Source organism: Puma concolor, chromosome A2 (assembly GCF_028749965.1).
Source record: "Puma concolor isolate L17-30 chromosome A2, mPumCon1.1.hap2, whole genome shotgun sequence".
Classification (NCBI taxonomy): domain Eukaryota; kingdom Metazoa; phylum Chordata; class Mammalia; order Carnivora; family Felidae; genus Puma; species Puma concolor.
Genome location: NC_141668.1, coordinates 161,377,777 through 161,390,100, shown reverse-complemented (window position 1 = coordinate 161,390,100; position 12,324 = coordinate 161,377,777). Strand labels below are relative to the sequence as shown.

Sequence of the window (12,324 nt, the reverse complement as noted above, 5' to 3'; positions counted from 1 at the left end):
GGTTTTCATATATAACCTATTTCGTGTTGTGGAACTATCCTTCTGTTCATAGTTTCTGGACAGTTGTTACTATCAAGGTATGCACCATTTTGTCACGTTTTATTTACCATATGTTGAGATAATCATATGCTTTTATTCTTCTTTTTGTCAACCTGTCGTATTACACCAAGGGAGATTTATTAGTTAAACCATCCTTGCCTTCCAGGAATAAATCCCACTTGGTCAGGATGCATAATCTTTTTCTACATCATGATCAAAGGCTGCTATGCTTGAATTAGTACTATTTAGTCGAAGATTTTCACATAAATATTCTTTGGGAATATCATTTTGTACTTTTCTTTTCTTGCAGTGCCTCTTCTTGGCTTTGGTACAGTGCAATGGTGGCCTGAACGATTAAAGTAGGAAGTGTTTCCCATTTGAATTTTTTGGAAGCAGTTGAGAAAGATTAATGGTAATTCTTCTAATTCTGGGTGGTTCTCGTGATTCGTAGCCGTGACTACTCTACTGGAATGCCTACAACAAAATGCAATTCTCATCAGAGAAAGAAACTCTTTGACTAATGGCATAGCCCATCCCCTGATTTCTAAAAAGTTGTGCTTCAGCTGTAAGAGTACACGGTACCACAATAATGGAGAACTCTCTCTCTGTTGCTTTCCCTACCCACGTGTGTGTGTGTGTGTGTGTGTGTGTGTGTGTGTGTAGAACAAAGAGAATTTATTAGTGAAGTACACACATATTAAGCATTTGTAGCAAGCTGAAGCTGTCTGATGAGGTAAAAACTATAGAAATTACACCAACTGGAGACCTAGAGTAAAGGTAGAGAGAAAGACAGAGAATTATGGAGGAATGAATTATGTTCCATTAGTATACATTACATAAAATGTATCGTGTTGTAGACAGACATTATATATAACATATAAATATAAAAACGACACTGAACTGTTGTGTCCACTGCCTTAGAATGTTTCTAAAGATGCGGGAGGCTTTGAGCTCTTCTCTCGTTTGTTTGTCTCTTCTCTCTCCCATTGTGTTACCTGCTCTGCTCACAACTTTTTCTTTGATGTTGCCTGATGGTTTCCGGTGAGCTCTTGACTGAAGGCCTTTGCATATGCGGTTTCTCTGGCTTAACTGGTTTTCTCAAAGTAATTGGGAAGGTTCATATATCCCTTAGTTTTCTAGGTCAGAAGCCCCTGTTTGACTTGACACATTGGCAAGTTTCCCTTCTACTTAGACTAATTTTTCCTGAATTATTTTACTTATTAGTTGTAACCACCACTTAAAACATCATTTATTCATTTATTAATATTCTATTCCTCCCTCTTCACACACGTAAACGTCTAAGACTCAGTGTTGTTAAGGGCAAACACCCATCACTACTTTTTGTAATGCTTTCAACATTACTTGTTACAAGATATTTTTGTTAAATTTTGTTGGGCGAAAAAAAATATCTCAGGAAATTTATGGAGAACATTGCTTTGAAATTATTTTGATTCAGAACAAGAATTGTGAACAGTTTCAGACTCACGGAAAACATGGAGCATTTGAGAGTCCCTGAAATTTTCTGGTACATATTCTAGATTGGTAGGGAATGTGTAAGAATTAATGAGTGAAGTGTGTTGAAACGAAGCATTTCTTTCAATACTGTGATCACTGCTGGTGTCTTTACAATGTTCTTGTCTCTGTTCCAGCTGTTTTCATCAGTTACATGGAAGAAAGAAATCAAACCTGTGTCACACAATTTATTCTCCTGGGACTCTCAGATGAGGGGGGGCTGCAGTCACTTCTCTTTTGGGTGTTCCTGTCCATGTACCTGGTCACCGTCACTGGGAACCTGCTCATGATCCTGGCCATTATCACAGACTCCCGCCTCCACACGCCCATGTACTTCTTCCTCTCCAACCTGTCCTTTTCAGACATCTGTTTCACCTCCACCACCGTCCCAAAGATGCTGCTGAACATCCAGACGCAGAGCAAAGTGATCACCTATGAAGGCTGTCTCAGCCAGATGTACTTTTTCATGCTTTTTGGAGTATTAGATAACATACTCTTGACAGTGATGGCCTATGACCGGTTTGTGGCCATCTGTCAGCCACTGCACTACATGGTCATCATGAACCCCAAGTTCTGTGGCATCCTGCTCCTGGTATGCTGGTTATTGGGTGTTTTTTACTCTCTATTACTTGACTTACTGATTTTACGACTCTCTTTTTGCACAAATCTGGAAATCCTTCACTTTTTCTGTGAACTTAAGCAGGTGATCCAACTTGCTTACTCTGATACGTTCCTCAATGACCTGGCAGTGTATTTGGTAAGTGGACTTCTGGGTGTTGTTCCACTCACTGGTATCCTGTTCTCTTACTCTAGAATTGTCACTTCCATTTTGAGAATTTCATCAGTGAGGGGCAAGTATAAAGCATTTTCCACGTGTGGGTCTCACCTCTTAGTGGTCTCTTTGTTCTATGGCACATGCCTTGGGGTGTATCTGAGTTCTGCTGCTGCACAAAACTCCAGGGCAAGTGCCATAGCCTCAGTCATGTACACAGTGGTGACACCCATGTTGAACCCCTTCATCTATGGTCTGAGGAACAGAGACATCAAGCAAGCCCTGGGAAAACTCTTTAGCCGAGAGACACTGTCTGTATGTAGGATTCTTTGTTTCAAGATAAAGACTTGAGTAACAGGGCTTAAAACCCTAGAAGACCTAGATCATGATATTTGTATCAGTTCAGAGGCTGACAGTCTGCAGTTTATCTTTCTACAGTATTCGGTTGCTAGAAATTTTTCGTACTTTATGCACAAATATTTCTTCCGTAGTTTGTAAGGTATTTATTTGAGAGAGAGTAAGAGCAAGTGGTGAGGGTCAGAGAGATTGAGGGAATATCACAAGCTATGTCCATACTATCAGCACAGAGCCTGAAGTGGGGCTCAATGTCAGAAATTTTGAGATCATGACTTGGACCAAAATCAAGAGTGGGGCGCCTATTGGTTCAGTCACCCAGACACCCCTCTTCTGTATTTCTCTAAAACTGTTTAGGCCTCTCATTAAACTTCATCCCATGGATTCTTAATTTTTTAAATGTTTATTCATTTTTTGATGGATGGGGGAGTAGGGGCAGAGAGAGAGAGTAAGGCACAGAATCAGAAGCAGTCTCCAGGCTCTGAGCTGTCAGCACAGAGCACAATGCAGACTCAAACCCATGAATTACAAGATCATGACCTGAGGCAAAGTTGGGTGGTCAACCAACTGAGCCATCCTAGTTTGCGATATTTAAGATTGCGATATTTAAGAACATATACCTAATATAGCAAATTGAGTACTTTTAATGTGATAGGAGGAGCTACTGAAGTTAATGTGAAATGCTTTTGCTATGGGTTTAAAGCAATATCTTTATAGTATATATTTATATATATACAGATATATTAGATTATCTCCTTTTGGAGGAAAACCATTGAACATATCAGAATTGATAGATGAGTTTCCAGGGCTTCATGTCAATCCACCTTGGAAGGAGATCACATCTGCAAGAGCAGAGGCCCCTGGAACCTTCTGTGATTAGTTTACAATAATCCACCTTCACTATGCAGTCTCCAGTTTCCCCTCACACAGTCCAAAACATAAATGAAGTGTGAAGGTAATAGAAATTGTAACTCCTGATGTTTCCAGCCTTGATGGTGTCATTCTTGGTGATTTTCCCAGGGATGCATTATCATTTTTCCTTTAATGTTTTGGTAAGCAGCAATGCTGTCCTGTGATTTCCCTCAGCACCTCCTACCTTAATAGGCTCTTCACAGATCTCACACACAATATGGCTACTCTGCCTATTGCCACCGCCATCTTTTCTAATGCTGCATCCCAGAAATTAGGCAGTGTGAGCAGGATACACTCAAGGACCTAACCTGTGTTGTGTGAGACAGACTAAGACGAATGTCTCCTTATCACCTGACCCCAGAAGCCCCCACTGGGATTGACAGCCATAATGGTAATCTCCTATTACCTGATTCACAGTTTTCCAGCTAAATGTCCACAGGTCCCTTCAAACACTAGTATGCAGATAAATGTTCATGGACCTATCTCTCAGAAGCAAAGACAAAAAGAAACGGAAAGCAAGAAGAAAGGTGGAAAATAAGAACAAAAGATTAAGAAGAGAGCTTACTTGTAGCATTTGCCAGTTTCCACGGTATCATTACTCTCATTTTGCCCAATAGCAAGGCGCCAATTTTAGTTTAGACCACAGTCCTCATGAACGATTATAAGCTAGCCTGTGCTATCACCTCAGAGCCTTTGGGTTGGGTTTGGAGGAAAATGTAAAGCAATTGTTGCCATTTTACAGCCTTCCACCAGGTGTAAATGGTTACACCAATTGAGGATCTGGGCCGGTGGACAGTCTCAGGACCGATAGTCAGGTAGAGATTATGACCCTTTATTGTGGTGACTCTGGTCAATCTTTTCCTCATGATCATTGGAGGTGGTTTTTTTATTTTTTTGTTTTCTTTTTGTTTTCTTTATTTTTCTACTTACACAAATCGATGGGCCCTTAGTAAACTGCTCATCATTTTTGTTTCTTGGAGACACCATGATGAATTTTCCTTTTGCAAAAATCCATGTGGTTCCCCCAATGTTGATGAGAGTGGTTAATTCTTACACACTATGAATAACAAACCTAGAATCATTTTGGACTGCTGACATGGCTTCTGGCAATTCAGGAGGGGCTGAACTCAGGACAAAGGCATTTCAGTTTCAGCATGTCCATGGTAAGTCTATCACATGAGGGAGAAGCTCTGTAGAGCTTGTCAAGGAAGACATTATAGCCCTCCCCAAGCTATTTCTCAATGACCTTATGAATTTTATGTCCTCTGATTCCTTAGTTTGAGTGTACTTTGTGGTTGAGGTATTGAATCACACAAGATAAACCCATCACCATGCACTTGTCTCCTTGTACTTTGGATTCCTTTCTCTATATCACATTAAGCCTTTATGGAACTGAAATTCTTTTTTTTTTTTTAAAGTTCATTTATTTACTTTGAGAGAGAGAGAGAGAGAGGAAGCTTGGGAGGTGCAGAGAGAGGGATAGACAGAAAATCCCAAGCAGGCTCCACTCTGCCAGCACAGAGCCCAGTGTGGGTCTCGAAGTCACAAATTGTTACATTATGACCTGAGCCAAAATCTAGAGTTGGATGCTTAACTGACTGAGCCACCCAGACCCCCATGAAGTTCTTGTCAAATATGTCACTCTTTTTTTCATCCTTGTTTTTTCAGGGGGAAAATACATATAAATATTAAACATTAAACGTTAAACATTTTGAAATATACTTCTGTGTCATTAAGTTCTTTCTCACAGTTTAGCAACCACCACCTCTATCAATCTCCAGAACGTCCTCATTGTCTCAAACTGAACTTCTGTCTCCTTGAAATACTAAATTCATATTGCCCCTGTGTCCTACCATCCTACCTTCTCTTTAGGTTTACCTAAAGAGATTACCCTAGGTATCTCATATACATGTAATTGTATAATATTGGTCTGTTTGTGCCGGCTTCTTTCAGGTAGCATAATATTTGTGAGGTTCACCCAAGTTATAGCTTGTGTCAGAATCCCATTCATGTTAAAGGCTGAATGATGTTCTACTGTATGTGTTCACCACACTTTGTTCATCCATGAGTTTTTTGATGGACATTTGGGTTGTCTCCACATTTTGGATACTGTGAATAAAGGTGTTTTGAAAATTGGTGTACAAAAATCTGTTCTAGTCACTGCTCTAAATTCTATTGGGACAGAGGACCCTGGGTGTCTCAGTTGGTTGAGCCTTCAGCTCAGGCCATGATCTCCTGGTTTGTGGGTTTGAGCCTTGGGTCGGGTTCTGTGCTGACAGCTCAGAGCCTGGAGCCTGTTTCAGATTCTGGGTCTTGCTCTCTCTCCCCTGCTCATGTCTGTCTCTCTAAAAAAAAACATTAAAAAATTAAAAATAAATAAAAATAAATTCTTTTGGGACATATAAGTAGGTACATAAGCAGGAGTGACACTCCAAATGATCATTCTATGTTTACATTTTAAGGAACTGGCATGATCTTTTCTACACTAGCTGTGCCACTTTTCATTCTCATCGGCAAGCACCACAGGGCTCCAATTTCCCCTTATCCTCACCAACAATTAGTTTCTGTTTAGTTTTAAAAAAATAGCCATTCTAGTATGTGTGTTGTGGTATCACATTATGGGTTTGATTTGCATTTCCCTAATGATTAGTCATGTTTGCCTCTAAATATCCATACCTATATCTTCTTTGGAGAAGTGTCTATTTGAGTCTATTGCTTTCTTTTTCTTTTCACAATTTTTTTTAAAATTTACTTAAAGATTTTAATTCCAGTACAGTTAACATACAGTGTAATATTAGTTTCAGGTGTACAATGTAGTGATTCGGCACTTCTGTACAACACCTGGTGCTCATCATGACAAGGACAGTCCTTAATCCCCATCACCTATTTCACCCATCCCCCCCCCCCCCACAACACCCTCTGGTAACCATCAGTTTGTTCTCTATAGTTAAGAGTCTGTTTCTCGTTTTCTCTGTCCTTTCTTCCCCTTGCTCATTTGTACTGTTTCTTAAATTGCACATATGAACGAAAGCATATGGTATTTGTTTTTCTCCGAATGACTAATTCCATTTAGCATAAGACCCTCTAGCTTATGCTAAGGTTGAAAAGCAAGATTTCAGTTTTTTTTTTATTGGCTGAAAAATATTCCATTGTGTGTGTGTGTGTGTGTGTGTGTGTGTGTGTACGTACCACATCTTCTTTATTCATTCATCTGTTGGTGGACACATGAGCTGCTTCCACAATTTGGGTATTGTAAATGATGCTGCTGTAAGCATAGAGGCGCAAGTATCCCTTTGAATTTCTTAAAAATATTTTTGGGGTAATGACCCCGTAGTGCAATTACTGGATTGCAGAGAGGCTTTATTTATGCCTTGAAGGAGCCTCTATACTCTTTTCCGCAGTGGCAACTCCAGTTTCTATTTCCACCAACAATATCAGAGGGTTCTCTTTTCTCCAAATCATTGCCCACACTTACTGTTTTTTCTTTTTAATCTTTTTAAAAAGTTTTTATTATGGAGGCATTGAGTCAGTCGATTGTACACCTGAAATGAATATTATACTGTATGTTAAGTAACTGGAATTTAAATTTTAAAATTGCCTTTTTAAAATTGAGTTGTTTGTGTTTTTTTGGTTGGTGGAATTTTTGAAATTCTTTATATATTTTGGATATTAATCCATTACCAGCTATACGATTTGCCAGTCTTTTCTGCATTTTGTTGGTTGTCTTTTCACTTGGGAAATAGTGCCCTCTAATGTACAAATATTTTTAATTTCGCCAAAATGCTTTTTTCTCTAATCGCCTGTGTTTTTGGTGTTACATCTGGGAAATTATAGTCAAATCCAGGGTCATATCAATGTACTTCTGTATTTTCTTGTAAGTGCTTGCAGTTATATTTCTTATGCTTCAGTCTGTGACCCACTTGGAGTCATGCTGGTAGATGGTGGCTGGAAGGGTCGACTTCATCTTTTTGCACGTGGATATCCATGTTTCCCACTACCATTTCTTGGACAGGCTGTGCATATGTCATTGAAATTTCCTGACACACGTGTAAAAACCATTCAGTTGTATATATTTGAATTTACTTCTGCACTCCCTTGTATTCCATTGGGTTATATTTCTGTTTTTGTTGTTGTTGTTGTTGAAAAACAGATCAGCTTGGGGGAGGGGCCAAGATGGGGGAACAGCATGGTAGTTTTTTTTTTTGTTTTTTTTTTTTGTCATCTCTCGTCCCTGAAATGCAGCCAGATCAACATGAAACCATCTTGCACACCTAGAAAACTGATTTGAGGATTAACACAACAATCTCCACCACTTGAACACAGAACTGGGCAGTTATGTGGTGCGGAGTGGTGAACTGGGGGAGAGAGAAGCCGCGGAGGGCAGGGAGCTGTTTTTGCTTGTGAAGAGAGGATGGAGACAAGGGAGAGCACATGGGAGACATGGGAAAAGCACAACACCCCCTCCAAAGCAGCTGGAGATAGAAAGGAAGAGTGGAAATAGCCCCAAGGGAATGGACAAAAAAGGGAGAAAGGAGGGGGTTTAAATTCCATTAAGACTCTATAAACAGGGAGTGCGGAGTTCTGAAACTCCACAGCTCAATACCTGGTGGTGTTCTGGTGGGAAGGGCGAATCCCCAGGAGTAGAGAGCAAGGTCTGAGGGGTTCTTGGGTCACAAGGGGAGTGGTGGTTCCCTTGCTGGTAGGATATTCAGTAGAGGCTGTGCAGCCTCCCCACAGGTGAAGATCCCAGCAGACCCTGCAGAACGACCTCTTTCATTGGTGTTGAAACAAGGACGTTAAAGGTGAAGCTTGGCACCAGATGTGTGTTGCGATTTTCCATAATCCCTGAAACGCTGCTGCTACGTGATCACACAAACTTTTTCTGGTGCAGGCTTGCAGCCAGACGCAGTCTCTGGATATGTGCATCAGCATGGTCTCATGAATGTTTCTAGGTGCAGGCCGGCACCCAGCCATTGCTCCATGAGACTCTCTCCAGAGGGTCTGAGCGGGTCAAACCTGCAGTCCCTCAGAAGTGCTGTGTTGGGAAACAACCCCATCTGAGATAAATCCCAGGAGGGAGGTGCCGCCTGGCAAGCTGACAGGTTGGTCATGGACAGTATAGAAGCAAGGAGTGGAGGAAAGCCAGAGACAAAGGAGAGGTGCTTGATTGCCTGTCAGGGAGAGCACAGAGTTTTGATACTAGACACTGGGTAGAGGGGTGATGCCATTTTTACCCCTCCCGCACATGCGCTTACACGCCTACATGTATCACAACAATCTACCTCAGTAAGCTAAGCTGTTCTATCTAGTGGACAATGAAGTCGTTACACTAAGCCTGGCCAAACTGGGCCAACTGTGCTGTTGAGGAACACCAGAAGTCTCTCTGCCTGCTTAGTTTACAGTCTGTAAATTGCTTCATAGTTTGACTTCTAGGAAAAAAAAAAACGGATATAATTTCAAATGTATTTCATTCTGTTTGCTGGTCCATCTATTCAATTTTTTCCCTTTTCTTCTCTTTTCTTATTCTTGCATACAGATAGGGAAAAAATTTATTTTTATTTTCTATTTTTATTAAAAAGATTTTTCCTCAATTTTTTCAATTATATTTTTTAATTTTTTGTAAAATTTTCAAATTCTATTTTACTCCCATTATTTAATTTATTGTATGTTATTATATTCATTTTTTTCAATTTTTCAAACCTTTTCTTTTTTCTTTTTCCTTTTTTGTCTTCTCTTATCCTTCCCTTTTTTCTCTAATCTATCAAGCTCCCTTTAACAACCAGACCAAAACACACCTAGGATCTAGCCTCCTTTATTTCATTTTTGTGTGTTGTTTTCAATTTTTATTTTTTTACTTTGTTAATTCCTTTTCTTCCTTCAAAATGATGAAATGAAGGAGTTGACCCCAAAAGAAAGAAAAGGAATAAATGACAGTCAGGGACTTAATCAACACAGATACAAGTAAGATGTCTGAAATATAATTTAGAATCACGATAATAAGAATAGCTGGTGTTTAAAATGATTAGAATCGCTTTCTGCAGAGATGAAAGAAGTAAAAGCCAGTCAGGATGAAAAACAATGATATAACTGAGCTACATTCTTGAATGGATGCCACGGTACAAGGATGGATGAAACAGAGCAGTGAATCAATGATATAGAGGACAAACTTAATGAGCATAATGAAAGCAGAAAAAAAAGAGGGAAACTAAGGCAAAAGAGCACAATATAAGAATTAGAGAATTCAGTGACTCATTAAAAAGGAATTACATCCCAATCATAGGGGGTCTTAGAAGATGAAGAGAGATAAAAAGGGATGGAAGGTTTATGTAAGCAAATCATAGTAGAAAACTTTCCTAACCTGGAGAAAGACACAGACATAAAAATTCAGGAAACACCTCCCATTAGATTCAACAAAAACCGAGAATCAACAAGGCATATCATAGTCAAATTCACAAAATACTCAGGCAAGGAAAGAATCATGAAAGCAGCAAGGGAAAAAAGTCCTTAACCTACAAGGGAAGACAGATTGGGTTCACAGCAGACCTATCCACAGAAAGTTGGCAGGCCAGAAAGGAGTGGCAGGATATATTGAATGTGCTGAATAGGAAAAATATGCAGCCAAGTATTCTTTATCCAGCAAGGCTGTCATTCAAAATAGAAGGAGAGATAAAAGATTTCCCAGACACACAAAAATTGAAAGAGTTCATGCCCACTTAACCATCCCTGCAAAAAATTTTAAGGGGGACTCTCTGAAGGGAGAAAGGACAAAAAGAAAAAGAAAAAAAAAAAAAAAAAAAAAGAAAAAAAGACCAAAAAGCAACAACGATTAGAAAGGACCAGAGAATAACACCAGAAACTCCAACTCTCCAGGCAACATAATGGCAATAAATTCATATCTTTCAGTACTCATCCTAAATGTCAATGGAATAAATGCTTCAATCAAAAGACATAGGATAACAGAATGGATAGGAAAACAAGATCCATCTATATGTTGTTTACAAGAGACCCATTGTAGACCTAAAGAAACCTTTAGATTGAAAGTAGGGGATGGAGAGCCATCTTTCATGCTAATGGTCACTATAAGAAAGCCAGAGTAGCCATACATACATCAGACAAGCTAGATTTTAAAATAAAGACCATAACAAGAGATGAATTGTTCTATCCACCAAGATATACCAATTGTAAACACTTATGCTCCAAATGTGAAAGCACCCAAATATATAAATCTATTAATCACAAACATAAAGAAACTCATTGTTAATAATACCATAGTAGTAAGGGACTTCAACATGCCACTTACAACAATGGACAGATCATTTAATCAGAAATCAACAATGAAACAATGGCTTTGCATGACACACTGGACCAGTTGGACTTAACAGATATATTCAGAACATTTCATCCGAAAGCAGCAGAATACACATTCTTCTCAACTGCACATGAAACATTCTCCAGAATAGATCACATACTGGGACACAAATCATCCCTCAATAAGTACAAAAACATCGAGGTCATACATGCATATTTTCAGACCACAATGCTATGAAACTCGAAACCAACCACAAGAAAAATTTGGAAAGATAACTAATACTTGGACACTAAGGAACATCCTACCAATGAATGAATGGGCTAACCAAGAAGTTAAAGAGGAAATTAAAAGTACATGGAAGCCAATGAAAATGATAACACCTCAGCCCAAAACCTCTGGGATGCAGGGAAGGTAGTCATAAGCAGGAAGTATATAGCAATCCAGGCTTTCCTAAAGAAGGAAGAAAGGTCTCAGATACACAAGCTAACCTTATACCTTAAAAATCTGGATAAAGAACAGCAAATAAAACCCAAAACCAGCATAAGACAGGAAATAGTAAAGATTAGAGCAGAAATCAATGCTATTGAAACCAAAAAACAGAACAGAACAATGAAACCAGGAGATGGTTCTTTGAAAGAATTAACAAAATTGATAAAGACCTAGCCAGTTTGGTCGAAAAGAAAAAGGAAAGGACCCACATAAGTAAAATCAAGAATGAAAGGGGAGAGATCACAACCAACACTGCAAAAATAGAAAACAATAATAAGAGAATATTATGATTAATTATATGCTAATAAAATGCACAATCTGGAAGAAATGGACAAATTCCTAGAAGCATATAAACTACCAGAACTGAAACAGGAAGAAATAGAAAATTTGAACAGTTCCATTACCAGTAAAGAAATCGAATTAGTAATCAAAAAATTTCCCAAAAACAAGAGTCAGGGCCAGGTGGCTTCCAGTGGGATTCTACCAAACAGTTAAAGATGCATTAACACCTATTCTTTTGAAGCTGTTCCAAAAAATAGAAATAGAAGGAAAACTTCCAAACTCTTTCTACGAAGCCAGTATTACCTTGACTCCAAATCCAGAAAGACCCCAACAAAAAGTAGAGCTACAGACGAATTTTCCTGATGAACATGGATGGAAAAATCCTCAACAAGATACTACTCAACTGGATCCATCAATACATGAAAAGAATTATTCACCATGGCCAACTGAGATGCACGCTGGTTTCATATCTGCAAAACAATCAATGTGATACATCACACCGATAAAAGGACAAGAACCACATGATCTCTCAACAGATGCAGAGAAAGCATTTGACAAAATACAGCATCCTTTCTTGGTAAAAACCATCAGGAAAGTAGGGATAGAAGGATAATACCTCAAGATTATGAAAGCCATATATGAAAGACCTACCACT

General features: G+C 39.0%; 1 protein-coding gene across 1 annotated transcript; it reads left to right on the top strand.

Annotated features, from left to right (window-relative positions):
* Nucleotides 1-1,696: 1,696 nt before the first annotated feature.
* On the top strand, nt 1,697-2,674 carry LOC112852503 (olfactory receptor 7A10-like). The gene has a single exon (XM_086682784.1). It carries the CDS (start codon nt 1,706-1,708, stop codon nt 2,672-2,674), a length of 969 nt encoding a protein of 322 aa, XP_086538910.1. The 5' UTR covers nt 1,697-1,705.
* Nucleotides 2,675-12,324: the final 9,650 nt, after the last annotated feature.